Source organism: Arvicola amphibius, chromosome 12, assembly GCF_903992535.2.
Source record: "Arvicola amphibius chromosome 12, mArvAmp1.2, whole genome shotgun sequence".
In the NCBI taxonomy this organism is placed as follows: Eukaryota; Metazoa; Chordata; class Mammalia; order Rodentia; family Cricetidae; genus Arvicola; species Arvicola amphibius.
In genome coordinates, this window is record NC_052058.2 from 68,333,613 (window position 1) to 68,346,769 (window position 13,157).

The following is a 13,157-nucleotide window of genomic DNA, read 5'->3' on the forward strand; positions in this document are numbered from 1 at the left end:
AGCTATTCCAGAAGAGGCCATAGGACCTCTGTACCAGACTAGATTCTTGAGAAGGGGAAGCAACGAAGATAGAGGCTTTGGAATCACAAAGACCAGGGAGCAAATTCTGTCTTTGCTACTTAGCTGTTTGTGTAACATAAGGCAAGATTCATAGCCCTCTAAGCATTCATCTCCCCATCGCCTAAACAGAGAGGTTAAACAATATCGTGAGAGTTAACTGACTAATGGATGTAAAGTCCCAGAAAGAGAGCGGCTTGGTGGTAAGGAATCTCTGTAGATCACCTGCTGCCAGGCCTGAGGATCCAAGTTTGATTCCTGCGTCCCATATGGAGATAGAACTGATTCCCCAAAGTTGTTCTCTGTCCTCTATATGCATGCAGTACCATGCACACATAAAAGCATGAGCACACATACAGTAGATATAATAACATTTAAAATAAATGAACCAGAGTGGCTCTGGGGTGATGTTACATATTCAGGGAGCCAATGAGATTGGTGGCAGTAGATTGTGGCTTCAGGAATCGACACGGGGCCTACGCAGGACCGCTGATCAGCAATTGGGGCACATTTTCTGGCTTTATGGTTATTACTCTGGTTAAATCTACGTTCTGGACACTCTAGAAACAGCTGCGCATGCACCAAGGCGTTTCCTCACACATTGAGGCTACATGATCAATGAAGACAGCGTGGAAAGATTTGCCTTCAGACCCTATGGCTCCAACTTCTTCACCTTCAGGTGTTGGTTTTCATCTGTTTCTCCTGAGGGAAGAAAAGGAACTCTTGCAAGAGCATTGACTGGTCCTTATTCAGACAGACCCTCTAACAGGTGCCAGGCACATTTGTAGAGGAGGAAGCAAGATGCAAAAGTCAAAGCGATCTGCCCAATGGATATAGCTCACTGGTAGAGTGCTTGCCTAGTACACACAGAGCCTTGGGACTGAGTTACAGCCACATCCCCAGGAAGGAAAGGAAATTTGTTCAAAGAAATGTTTCAGTTCTTTTGATTTCAAGGCCCATCACTTTATCTTGTAAACCATGATTAAAATGTTTTGAGTGTCTATAATATGTCGGACACTGTGCCAGTTATTCCCACATGTGACTTTCTTGGCTATTTAGACCCCCACACAGAGTTGGCTGACATTATATGGTGGTTTTCTCTGACAACTGACTTTCGGAGGGACATGCTAGTGAGGATGAGAAGGAACTGGTCCAGTATAGTCAGACTTTCTTTGGACTGCCTGCTCCCAAATAATGGCACAGAGACTTTTTATTAATTGTGAAAGCTTGGCCTTAGCTTAGGCGTGTTCCCAACTAGCTCTTAAAACTTAAATTAATCCATTCGTATTAATCTGTGTTCTGCCATGGGGCTCGTTACCTCTCCTCAGTACTGTACATCCAACTTCCTCCATGACTCACTGGCAAATCCTCGGCTTCAGATTCTTTCCCAGAATTCCCATCTCTGCCTGGAAGTCCCACCTATTCTTTCCTACCTAGCTACTGGCCATTTGGATCTTTATTAAACCAATCAGAAGGTGCCTTAGACAAATGAGGAAGGACATAGGCACATCTTTACACAGTGTACAGAAGTAATATCCCAACAGTCCAGATGGTCAAATCAGCTACTCACCCTTGCTGCTGTTGAGGGACAAATGGTGTATATCTTCAGTAGTGGACATCACAGACTGCTAGAGAGTTAAGTAAGAGTTTGTGATTGGCAGTTCTCTTAGCTTGTTGACTTGCTCTTTTGGTTTACACAGTGACCAAACTGAATTCTCTGCAGATATTCAAACCATGATTTGTCATATAAAAAGCATTACCTTTTTTTTTTTTTGTTTCTCTTATGTAATTGGACAATTTGGTGACCCTGAATTCGTGCTTCCCAGACAATGATCACCCCAGCACTGTGTAATTGCTGCTTCCTTTAGGTGGAACAAGAGTCCTCATTATCCTCCAATGGCCCATGTCACTCTCTTTCCACTGAGTAGTGTAAGCCAATATGTAGTGGTCCCTGTATAACCGATTTAAACACCTGGAAGAATATTCTGATTTTTTGTTTGTTTATTTGTTTCTGACACTCTCTCTTCCCCTCTTCCTTAGTATGTGATTGCAACGGGAAATCCAGACAGTGCGTCTTTGACCAGGAGCTCCACAGACAGACAGGCAATGGGTTCCGCTGCCTCAACTGCAATGACAACACAGCTGGAGCTCACTGTGAGAGGTGCAGGGAGGGCTTTTACCGGCAGCGAGAGCGAGACCGCTGCCTGCCCTGCAGCTGCCACTCAAAAGGTAGGTGGGAAGAGGGCAAAGGAAGGAGAGAGCGGAGAAGAGGGAGGGAAGAGAGGAGAAAGGGAAAGAGGACGGAGTGGAGAACAAGCAAGCCAAGACAGAGATGCTGCACCACTGGGTCCCCAACAGACATTGGTCGTTTTAGCAATTTCTGCCTGCAAGGGAACAGTTCTCTAACATTGGGGGTAATGGGAGGAGCAGGGTCCTCAGCGCCAGCTGGTTTGAATTCTAGTGCTGAGAGTCACATACTTTGTTTTCAGTACTGAGAATTTAACACAGAGCCTTGTATGTGCTGGGCAGTGTTCTACTGCTGAGCTACACGCCCTTTCGATGTTTGCAATTTTGAGATAAGCCCTAAGTTACCTAGGCTGGCCCCTCATGTTTGAACTTTCTGCTCGAGGAATAGCTGGAATTGTTGACAAATGCTACCATACCTGAGAGCCGGGTTGCTAACTTTTCTGTGACCTGGGGACAAAGGAAGCTTGGTCTCTCTCAGTGACAGTTCTGCACATCCACCATTGCTTCGACCAGGCTGTTGAGAAGAGTGATTTGCTGGGCATGGTGGCATCAGCCTGTAATCCTAGGCCTTGGGAGTAGAAGCAGGAGGGTCAGAAGTTCATGGTCATCCTCAGACACACAGGGAGTTGTCTAGGCTACATGAGATCCTGTGTCAAAACCCAGAAATGAGGAAAAAGACGGGTGGCAAGGACCTGTTTCTGTGACCATGCTAGATGCTATAGCAACAGAAAACTACAGGGAAGGACCAGAGCTGAGGAAGGTGGTGTTTGCAAGAGCAACCACTAGATAGGAAGATCCTAACTGGAGGGCAGGTTCACAGAGGAGCTAGGTATTATTGGTTTTGTTTTATTTATTTGCTTATATTATTGATTCCTGGTATCTCCTCCAGTGCCACTGTCCCAAACTGTAGGTGGCTGTTATGTACAGAGATGCCCACATGGACTGTGTTCAACAGTACAGACAGATTAGTAAATGCATCAAGGGAAGAAGGGGTCTGTAAACATGCCGAGGTTTTTATTGGCTCCTCATTTGTCACTTATCTTTCCTGGCTTTTGATCTTCTTGTTGTGAAGTGTTTAAGAGCATCACATGATGCGCACTTAAAGTGTCGAGCTGCGGCGTGGCTCTTCCTCACTGTAGCCTTGTGGAACCGATGGACAGCCACAGCTGGAGGAGTCTGAAATCGAGCAGGTTTTGGTGGATGTGTCAGGAACTTTCGAGAAAACTGGAATGACCTGGAATGATGTAGCTCTGGGGTCAGTCCCAGGTTCACCTGGGTTGGCTGTTATGGTGTAGTCCGAATCCAGTCTGTTTAGTTCGGTGTTTAGTTAATCCAGCACCCAGAGCCTTTAGATTTCTCAGTTCTCACCATGAACCAAAGGACTTCATGAAGCAAAAGCAAGAGAAAAATTATTCTATTTTAATGGGTGTTTGAGATTCGTGGGGAGTCAAGATCCCCAGAAAACATGCAGCTTCACTGCATGTCACAGGAGCTGAATGGGCCTCACAAAGTGGTCAGAGAGGATGTAATCAGAGGCTCAGCGGGCTCCCCTCCAAAATCTGGGCAGAATGCAAGGTGCTAATTCCAGGGGAGAGGAGGAATGAGTTTCTTGAAAGAGAGAATAAGGAAGGTTTTCTCATCTGTCCTCAGCTCCGTTTCAGGAAGCAAGTCTCTCTCTAGAGGCATCTGGGACTTTACGGAAGCCTGATGGGGGTGGAGCCTGGTGGAGGCGGAGCCTGGTGGGGGTGGAGCCTGGTGGTAGTGGAGCTTGGCAGGGGTGATTCAGGTCTTCTGTCCCCAGAACAGGTCCTTGCTGTGCCTTCCCTATGAATGAAAAAGAGAAATCAGAATACTGAGTTTATATCCAAGGCAGTCAAGTCCCCCAGGAAACCTAGATTTCCTAAGGGCTGACTAATGCTTTATACTTTCCAAAACATTTCCATAGCCTGGCAGGCTGAGCAGCTCACACACCCACATTCTTGGTGGAGAGATGAAGAAACTAAAGGCAGGCTGAGGGACACAGGGGTGGGAGAGACTGTTTCCACCACTTGTAGCTACGCCTGGGCTTTGTGCGTCACTGAACCAGTAGCCTGATTTGAGGAAGAACCTCAAGCCTGGAGCGCGCTGGGCAAGTGCCCTCTCTCTGAACTCTGTCCCAATTATCTCTTCAGATTCTTTTCCTTCAAAACAGTCTCAAAGAGTAAGCTGCCCAGACTGTCCTTAAACTTGCTCTGTAACCAGCAGACCTAGGGATTGCAATCCTCCTACTTCAGCCTCCCAAGAAGGTAGAATTGCAGGTCAACTTTCAAGTTAATTTCCTGGGTGATTTCCTAGTCTCCAATTAACTGCAAGGCCATTTCTATTTTCAAGTAATTACTTGAAAGAATTTTTAACAGCAGTGAAATTGCTATTTGAATAGAGAAAAAGTCTTTAGAAAGAGAAAATAATTCCCATCACTTCACATGTGGTTAATTGTAGTCAGTCTTTCTTGTAGGACTTTTTTTGGACCTCCAGCCCCCAAATAATAACCCGGAGACTTATTATTAACAATAAAAACTGGGCCTTTAGCTTAGACTTGTTCCCAACCAGGTCTTTTAACTGAACTTAACCTGTTTCTGTTAATATATGTTTAGCCACGTGTCTCTTTACCTCTCCTCCATTCTGTACATCTGACTTCTTCAAGGTCTCACTTGTGTCTTCTAAGCACCAAGGTTCTAATCTCTGAGTGCCTCTCTCTCTCCCCAGAAGTCCCACCTATTCTCTTTCGCCTAGCTATTGGGCATTCAGCTCTCTATTAAACCAATCAGAAGGCACCTTAGGCAGAGACACATCTTCACAGTGTACAAAAATATTAGCTCATGACAGTAAATGAAGCCAACAGTTGAATGATGCTCAGTGTAGTTTGGCCTTCATACCAGTTTCTCATAAATTTAAAAGTGAGCTTATGTCACATACATGTGTGTGCAGATGTGGTGTGTTTATGAGGGAGTATGTATGTTTGCATGCATATAGGCACAGGTGTGTGTGGGTTGGTGTGCATGGTGTGGAGACCGGAACTCAGTGCTGTGTGTCTTCCCTGATTGCTCTCCATTCTATTCACTGAGGGGTAGGGTCTCTCACTGATCAATGACACTGTATTACTCTGATTAGCACATTTCAGTTATTTAAAACATCTTTAAAATAAGTTTATGTGCATGTGTATATGTGTGTGTGTATGTGTATTTACAGTGTTGATGCTTGAACCCAGAGCCTTGTACATACTGAGCTATATCCCTAGTGTGTGGACACACACAGACACACAGACACAGACACACACACACACACACACACACACACACGTGTGCATGCGACAGGAAGAAGTGAGAGAGGGAGGAAGACTTAGCTTTATTTTAATTATTAATGACTTTCCACACCCCTACCCCCTCAGATGCACATAGAGATCGGCTCCCTGAGCCCTGAGAACACTCCCTGAGACACAAACCGGAAGGTTGCTCTTCAAAGTCAATTGTTCACAATCCCTGAGCCCAGCTCATAATGGGATTCAGGGCAGGTGTTTTCATTCTAGCAAGGTGCTTTTAAAACCCAGGGCTGTTATTTTAGCTGCTTCAGAACGTGAGTTAAATTAGTCATGTTTGCATTGGGAGACATCAAACAGTCCCATGCCAGCTTTTAAGGCCTGAAGGATGATGCCTCAGGGGTAAACTGCTAGTATGGTGTTAACACTATAATGGTCTATTAGTGTGCTGTTGACTACATTTTTAAGCACTATATGTGAGACATTGGACCAGGCACCTCTTACATATTAACTCTTAGTCTTACGACATCCCTGCGAGGTGTGTGTTTATGTTTTCATTCACATTTGAAGGGCCTCACATGGAAGCAGTTTGCTGAGAGACGTGCAGCTAGAAGCGCCTGCTATGTGACCTGAGATCCGTTGGACTCAAAGCTGGGGCTGTTTTCTTGTCCTCCAGCTTCCTCTAGAGCAGTGGTTCTCAACCTTGCTAATGCGGGGACACTTTAACACGGCTCCTCATGTTGTGGTGCCCCCTAATCTAACATTATTTTGTTGATTCCTCATAACTGTGATTTTGCTACTGTTACGAGTCATAATGTGAATATCTGAAATACAATCCGTGGGTCACGACCCACAGGTTGAGAACCTCTGCTCTATAGCAATATTCTGCAGGTTGCGTATATAAAGATAGGGTCTTTCAAGCTAGTAACAGGTAATTCCATGAGAGTTTCAAATATGTTTGGAAACATTGGCATTGAAAATTTAAACGACAGGGCGGGAGGTGTAACTCAGTTGTAGAACACTGGCTTGGCATGTGCAAAAGACCTTGATTCCATCCCAGTACTACAAATAATCTAACAATTACTATAATTATTAAGCAAGCTTCGGGTCTATTGTATATGTGATGTCATAATCCTCATTTTGAACACAGAGTATTGATTTTCATAGGCTAACAGTTAATGCCTCTTAGAAGAATATTTTAAAGAATAAAATTTGGACTATTTGGGCCAACCCAAAAAAGAGTTCTCTTCGCCACCTCATAAAATAATAATAATTTCCTTCAATGGGGAGGGAGAGCTCTTAATTATTTTGCCTTTATTCATTTATGGGTGAGGGGATGCCCGTGCCACAGTGGACATGTGGAAGTCAGGGGACGGCTTGGAGGAGTCTGTTCTCTTACTTCGCAGTTTGCAAGGACTGAACTCAGGTCACCAGACTTGGTGGTGAACACTTTTATCCACAGAACCATCTTACCAGCACAAGAACAATCATTTCTGAGAAAAGATTGCAGAGTTTCCTGAAGTTGAAAGCATAACTAACATCAATTTGAACAGGAAAAATATGTTTTGGGATTATCAAATCATCCATTTATGATTAAGAAAAATTCAATACAGAAGCACGTTTGTGTAATGTTATTATACATCAGAATCTCAACAGGAATTTTCTTTTTTAGCTCTGTGGTCTGATTATTTTATTTGAGTTCTCTAAACAGTGTCTCCATCTCAGGCTGGCTTCAGACTCCATACGAGCTGAGGTTGGCACTGAACTTCTGATCCTCCTGTCTCAGTGTCCTGATGGCTGCAAAAGAGCATTCCAGACTGAAGAAGCAGTCAGGGTGAATGTCTCTGGGGAACAGCACGTACATGCCCCAGGTAAAGAGCAGAGTCTCTGCTGGACCTGAGAGAAGGAGAGTAGAAGAGAGATGTAGGGGCCCCACAGGCGAGGATCATGGAATTTGCATCTGACCGCTTGTGTGGGGGACTTAAACAAAACTGAATAGCCTTCTGCAAATGTTCTCCACCTTCCTCCAGATTGAGGCTGAAGTGTGTCGAGGGGAGGTGCAGACATGGTTTAGGTGAGGTGAGGGAAGATGGAGGCTCAGGCTGGGGTGCTATAAGAGCATGCACTGGAGGTGAGGAAAATCCATTGTGCTTGCTACCCTCATCCCGAGTCTTTCTCTCTTGCCGTCAACGTGCAACCTGGAGGACCCATTTACTGAACACATCTATGGAAAACTGAGTTATTATGATACAATGTACAATACACAGAAGCTGATCTTTAAGATCAGCCTAGGTGTCCACCAACAGAAAGAAAATGTGGTATATACACACAGTGGAGTTTCATTCAGCACGGAGAAGAATGAACCTGGGTTATTTACAGGAAAATAGGTGGAACTGGAGCTCATATTAGCCATAATAAGAAAGACGCAGAAAGACAAACATTATGTTTTCTCTCATGTGTAGAGCCTAGGCTATATACACATGTATGCATGTGTGTGACATGAAAATAGAAGGAGGAAGCAGAGTGGGAGAGAAGAGTGGGGGCAGGTGGGTAAGTGGAATGGGGGAGTTAATTTGGACAAAGGCATGCTACTCCTGAACAAAGTTGTCATTTTGTGCTGGGGATGTAGCTCAGTTGGTAGAGTGATTGCCTAGCATGCCTGAAGTCTTTGGTTTAATCCCCAGCACTGCATAATTGGCGTGGCGGTGTAGTGATGAGGCCAGCAGGCCTGCTTTTCATCCCGCCCGGATCCCACACGGCTAGGTTTACACCCGAAATAACAACACACAAATTGTATTCTTTTAAACACTGCTTGGCCCATTAGCTTCAGCCTCTTACTGGCTAACTCTCACATTTTGATTAACCCATATAGTAATGTGTGTAGCACCACGAGGGGTGACCTACTGGGAAGATTCTAGCCTACGTCCATCTTGGATCGGAGCTTCATTGCCTGTAGACCAGGCTGGCCCCGAACTCACAGAGATCCACCTGCCTGGCGGTACACACCTGTGATCCTAGCACTTGGGAGGTGCAGGAGGATCATGTGTCCAAGGCCATCCTTGGCTAGAGAATTGTAAGCAAGCCTTACATACATGAGGGCCTGTCTCAAAAATGCCCTTACTAAGCCCATCAGTGTATATAATGAATACACACTGTTGAACAAGATGAACAAGACCACTGCTCTAAGACGGTGACTGGGCCACCAGGAGATGTCCCACAAGTGAAGTTTTCTGCTTCTCATGGTAGGTGGGCACATTCTTGGCTAAGGAACTTTTTCGTGTGTGGCTGACACGGCACCAGGGCTGGGGAGATGATAGCTCAGTCAATAAACTTCTGGTGGGACCTCAGTTTGATCCTTGGAACCCATGTTAGAAACAAACATCGAGAAGGGTAGCACACACTTGTAATCATGGTGCCCGGGGAGGCAGACGCAGGCAGATCCTGAACTGCCTGGTCTACTTGGTGAGTTCCAGGCCAGCTAAAGATCCTGCCTTGGGGGGTGGGGATGGCGGGGGATGGGGCGAGAGTGTGAGTATGGGTGGAGAGTTCCTGAAGAAACACAATTCCAGGTTGTCCGCTGGCCTCCATCAGCCTGCTCACATTCACATAAACACACACGAGTCAAGAACTGGCCCCTAAAGGACGGTCTCTGGTTGCTGGATACAAGGGAGGAAGCTATTCCTTCTAGTATGCTAGCGTGCTCATTCGTCGATTTTTCTCCTTGAGTTTTGAACTCACCGTGTAGACCAGGCTGACGGAATTGCGGTCATTCTATTGCAGCCTCCAGCGTGCAGGGATTATAGGCTTGCATTACTACACATATAGATGGGATTTAAAAAAAAATAAGAAGAAAGAAAGAGAAAGATAGGCACCATGTGTTCCTTAATGTTCAGCCAGAGGGAATATGTAAACAAAAATGTTTTTGTGAGTCAGTCCCTTCTTCCTGTGACGCAGCCATCCTCAACTGTCAAAATGTCCCCTCCCGAGTAGAGCATTCAATGACGCGGACTCCTCGTTAAAGGCGCTGAACGGTGTATAGGGTACTGAGCTCCCATGGGAGATGGTCATTTTTTTTTTAATGCCTAACAAGTATTTTTTTTCTTTTCTCTTTCTCCCCACCTTGTGGGTTACAGGTTCTCTCAGTGCTGGGTGTGACAGCTCTGGACAGTGCAGGTGTAAGCCGGGTGTGACAGGACCCAGGTGTGACCGGTGTCAGCCTGGCTTCCATATGCTCACTGACACTGGGTGTGCTCGAGACCACAGACAACTGTAAGCATTTGCCCTATTTTTTTTTTTTAACAACTCAGGGAGGAAAAGGTTTACTTTATATTCACTTCCAAGTGACAGACCACTGTTGAGGAAGTCAGGGCGGGAACTCAAGGAACGGAGACCATGGAGGGATGCTGCTTCCTGGTTTGCTTTCCAAGCATGCTCAGCTCCCTTCCTTACACAGCTCAGACCCACCTGCCTGGGAATGGTTCAGCCCACAGTGGGCAGCCTCTCCTCCATCAATTAGGTATCAAGAAAATGCCCATAGGCTCACACCCAAGCTTGATCGGTAGCTCAGGCTGGCCTCAGATGATCCCCCTGCCTCACCCCCCACAGTTGGGGCTGTAGGTGAAGTCACAGCACTCAGATTAGAACATTCCTATTTCTTCTTGTCGCTCTGGTGTGGCCTTCACTGTGAGGGCCCTGGTCTGGGGGACATGGGTATTATGAAAAGTTAGGGCATCTCCATTCATAAGTTCTCTTGGTTCTGTTTCGTTCCTGAAAGTCTGATTTGGGGTTCAGCATGAATAACAAGAAGTGCATGCTCCTGGCCAGCTGTTTCCAGTGGTTGGAAATGTTTATTCTATCTCCATATTCAGGCCGTCAGATTGCAGCTTTCAAACCTGGGTGAGGTCAAGCTGTGGAGAGGGAAAAATGCTGATTTTCTATAATACCATGTAGCTACAAAATTCTTTAGACTCTGGAGAAAAACCATACGAAAATAGGCCAGGCTTGCTAGCACCACTTTGCTGCCACACCCGTTTACAGTCCGTGCCCAGATAGGCACATCCTCCCGGACCTACTGGCAGTATCCTAGCTACCATCCAATTTTCTTTCCTCTGGGCCTTTGCATAGATCACTCTCTTCTAGCCTTTCCTGACCCTTTTAGATCTGTTTCTCATGGCCCTCCTGGTTCCAGCACTCTAGCCACTGTCCCTGCTCCAAAGGAATCAGGCTCTTCAAGGGCCTCCATCCCTTTTCCTGCAAAGCCATGGAGCTCTTCAAGGGCCTCCAGGGCACTGCATCCTCTCCTCCAGGGCCCCCTTACTTTCCTTACCCTACACACTACTTTTATTTTGACTCCGTCATTTGCTGTCAATATTTGTTCCTCTCACCAGAGTGAGAGCCCTGCTTTGTTCTGTTCTCTGCTGGGTCCGGGGCCTGGAATTGGGGAGGAGAAAGAGGCACTGGGGGTGTTTCAGCATGGCTGCCGCTGCCATTATACACCACTGCCCTTGCTGCTCCTGTTTCTGCTCCACCTTGAAACCTTAAGAATCAGGGCTGGTTCCTATGTCTCATCCCCTGGTTCTTAGCGCAGTAGATGCAGAGAATGTGTTTGTCGGTTGATCTGGATAAAGTACAGGGAGGAAGCACAGACACAAAGGACGCCAGGGGAACCGAAAGACAAAGCCTGGGAAGGGGTTCTGGGTTTGAGCCTGATTAGACCTGGCATTGATTGGATGGGGGTGTGAAGGTGAAGGAGTCAAGCAGGCTTCAGGTTTGGGTAAGATTTGATGGGGTTCACAGGACAGCGAGAGGGGAGCATTGCTCGCTCTGCATCCTAAAGTCTCTGCGGTGGCTGAGCAGGGTTTGGACAGCAGGGAAGCGCTAACAGCTTTTAGACTGACGAGGTAGACATGTGAGTGTGTGTGCCAGAGTGAGTGACAGACACCAGTGCGCACCATGGGCGAGGGAGACGGTGCCAGGATTGAACGACAGCCTTGATGCTGCCAGTGAGCGTCTCACCACTAAGGAATGCAAAAGCCAGCAAAATCCACAATTCTACTCCTAGATCCACATGCGTGATAAGTGAAAATGTGTAAAATACACAGAACCTTGTATGCAGAAGTCCATGGAAACATCATTCATTATAGCTAAGAATTGGGAGCAAGCCAAATACGTACCAGCTAGTGAAGAGATAAGCAAGTTATGGCAAATCCATATAGCCATCAGAAGAATGTGCACTCCGTGGTATGACGTGGGCAGAAGTCGTCACAGGGGGCCACATGTGGTGTGACTTCGACAATAGGAAGCATCCAGAACAGGCAAATCTGAAGGGACAGAAAGTCCATTAGTGGCCACATCCAGCTGGGAATGGGACTAAAAGGAGGGACTGGTACGGTTCTTTGAGGAGCACCGGAAATGTTTGTGACTTAGTCGAGGCCTTACCCAAAGGAAGAACCTGAACATACTACAATAGCAAGAAGATGGGTTCCACCATCCTAAAAGACATTATTGAATTAAGTTATTTCATGTATTAAATTATTAAATTAAATAATATAGAAATAAATTACAAATTAAAGACTAAACTCTTTGGTCAACCAAACAGTTTAGTAAGAACTTGGCTTGCATTCTGGCACACTGGTCTCATTCTGGGTAGCTAGCAAAGGGTTCATCACTGGTTGCTGCCCCACTGGCTTAGTTAGTACACGAGTCATTAAAGGCATGAAGAGCTCAGCGTGGACCTGGTTGCTAAGGGAAGCCGCCCAGAGGAAGGGCGTGGCCAATAGATGCTGCTCACTAGGGGCAGCTGACTCTAGCTGACTGCTGCGCATTAGAAACTGGCTCCTGACTTACTTTCTCTCTTTTCCCAGAGATCCCAAGTGTGACTGTGACCCAGCTGGCATCTCTGGACCCTGTGATTCTGGGCGCTGTGTCTGCAAACCAGCTGTCACCGGAGACCGCTGTGATAGGTCTGTGTGAACCATGTCTCTGAAGGCTTCGGGGAGACTGCCCTGGCACCTGGCATAAGAATTAATCCCTCACGTACCATTACGTAAAGCAGATTTTGAACAAATGTTGAGAACTTCTTACAACCTGTCTTCCAAAGCTGAGCTTCCAAAACAAAAACCCAAGGCCTGTGGTTCATTGCAGTCCATTTTCTGCTTTGGGTCCCTTCTCTTTGCTTTTACTTGATGGAGGCAGAGGCCCCCCAGAGAGTCCCCTCGCCGGTTGGCTGGGATTCCCAGGTGCTTGCATGTGAGATGGTATGCAGTAATGAGATCATGTGACTGAAGTGGGTCTTGGGAAATGCCAGGCCTAATTAAACAAGTTGAGGAAAATCCTTGTAAGGGGAACCATGGCAGCTTATGGCCATATATAACCATCTCGTACTGAAAAGGACCCGCCCCAGGGAGGGGATGGTGGTTACATGCACGCACATGAACTGAGGCACCACGTTAGAGCCCTTTGGGCCTGGGCCATGTTGGGGCAGGTGGAGCAGTGAGGAGCCGTTCGCCCTCAGTTGCTGCCTCAGGACATCCCTTAAGTACAAACCATGTTCAGACTG

At 46.4% G+C, this 13,157-nt stretch overlaps 1 protein-coding gene across 1 annotated transcript in view; it reads left to right on the forward strand.

Annotated features, from left to right (window-relative positions):
• The window catches only part of Lamc2 (laminin subunit gamma 2), a 63,886-nt gene that overhangs the window by 18,898 nt on the left and 31,831 nt on the right, over nt 1-13,157 (forward strand). Inside the window, exons 2-4 of the mRNA XM_038349210.1 lie at nt 2,098-2,286; nt 9,733-9,868; nt 12,463-12,561. Of these exons, the coding sequence (XP_038205138.1) occupies nt 2,098-2,286; nt 9,733-9,868; nt 12,463-12,561 (424 nt within the window). The remainder of the gene's footprint in view (nt 1-2,097; nt 2,287-9,732; nt 9,869-12,462; nt 12,562-13,157) is intronic.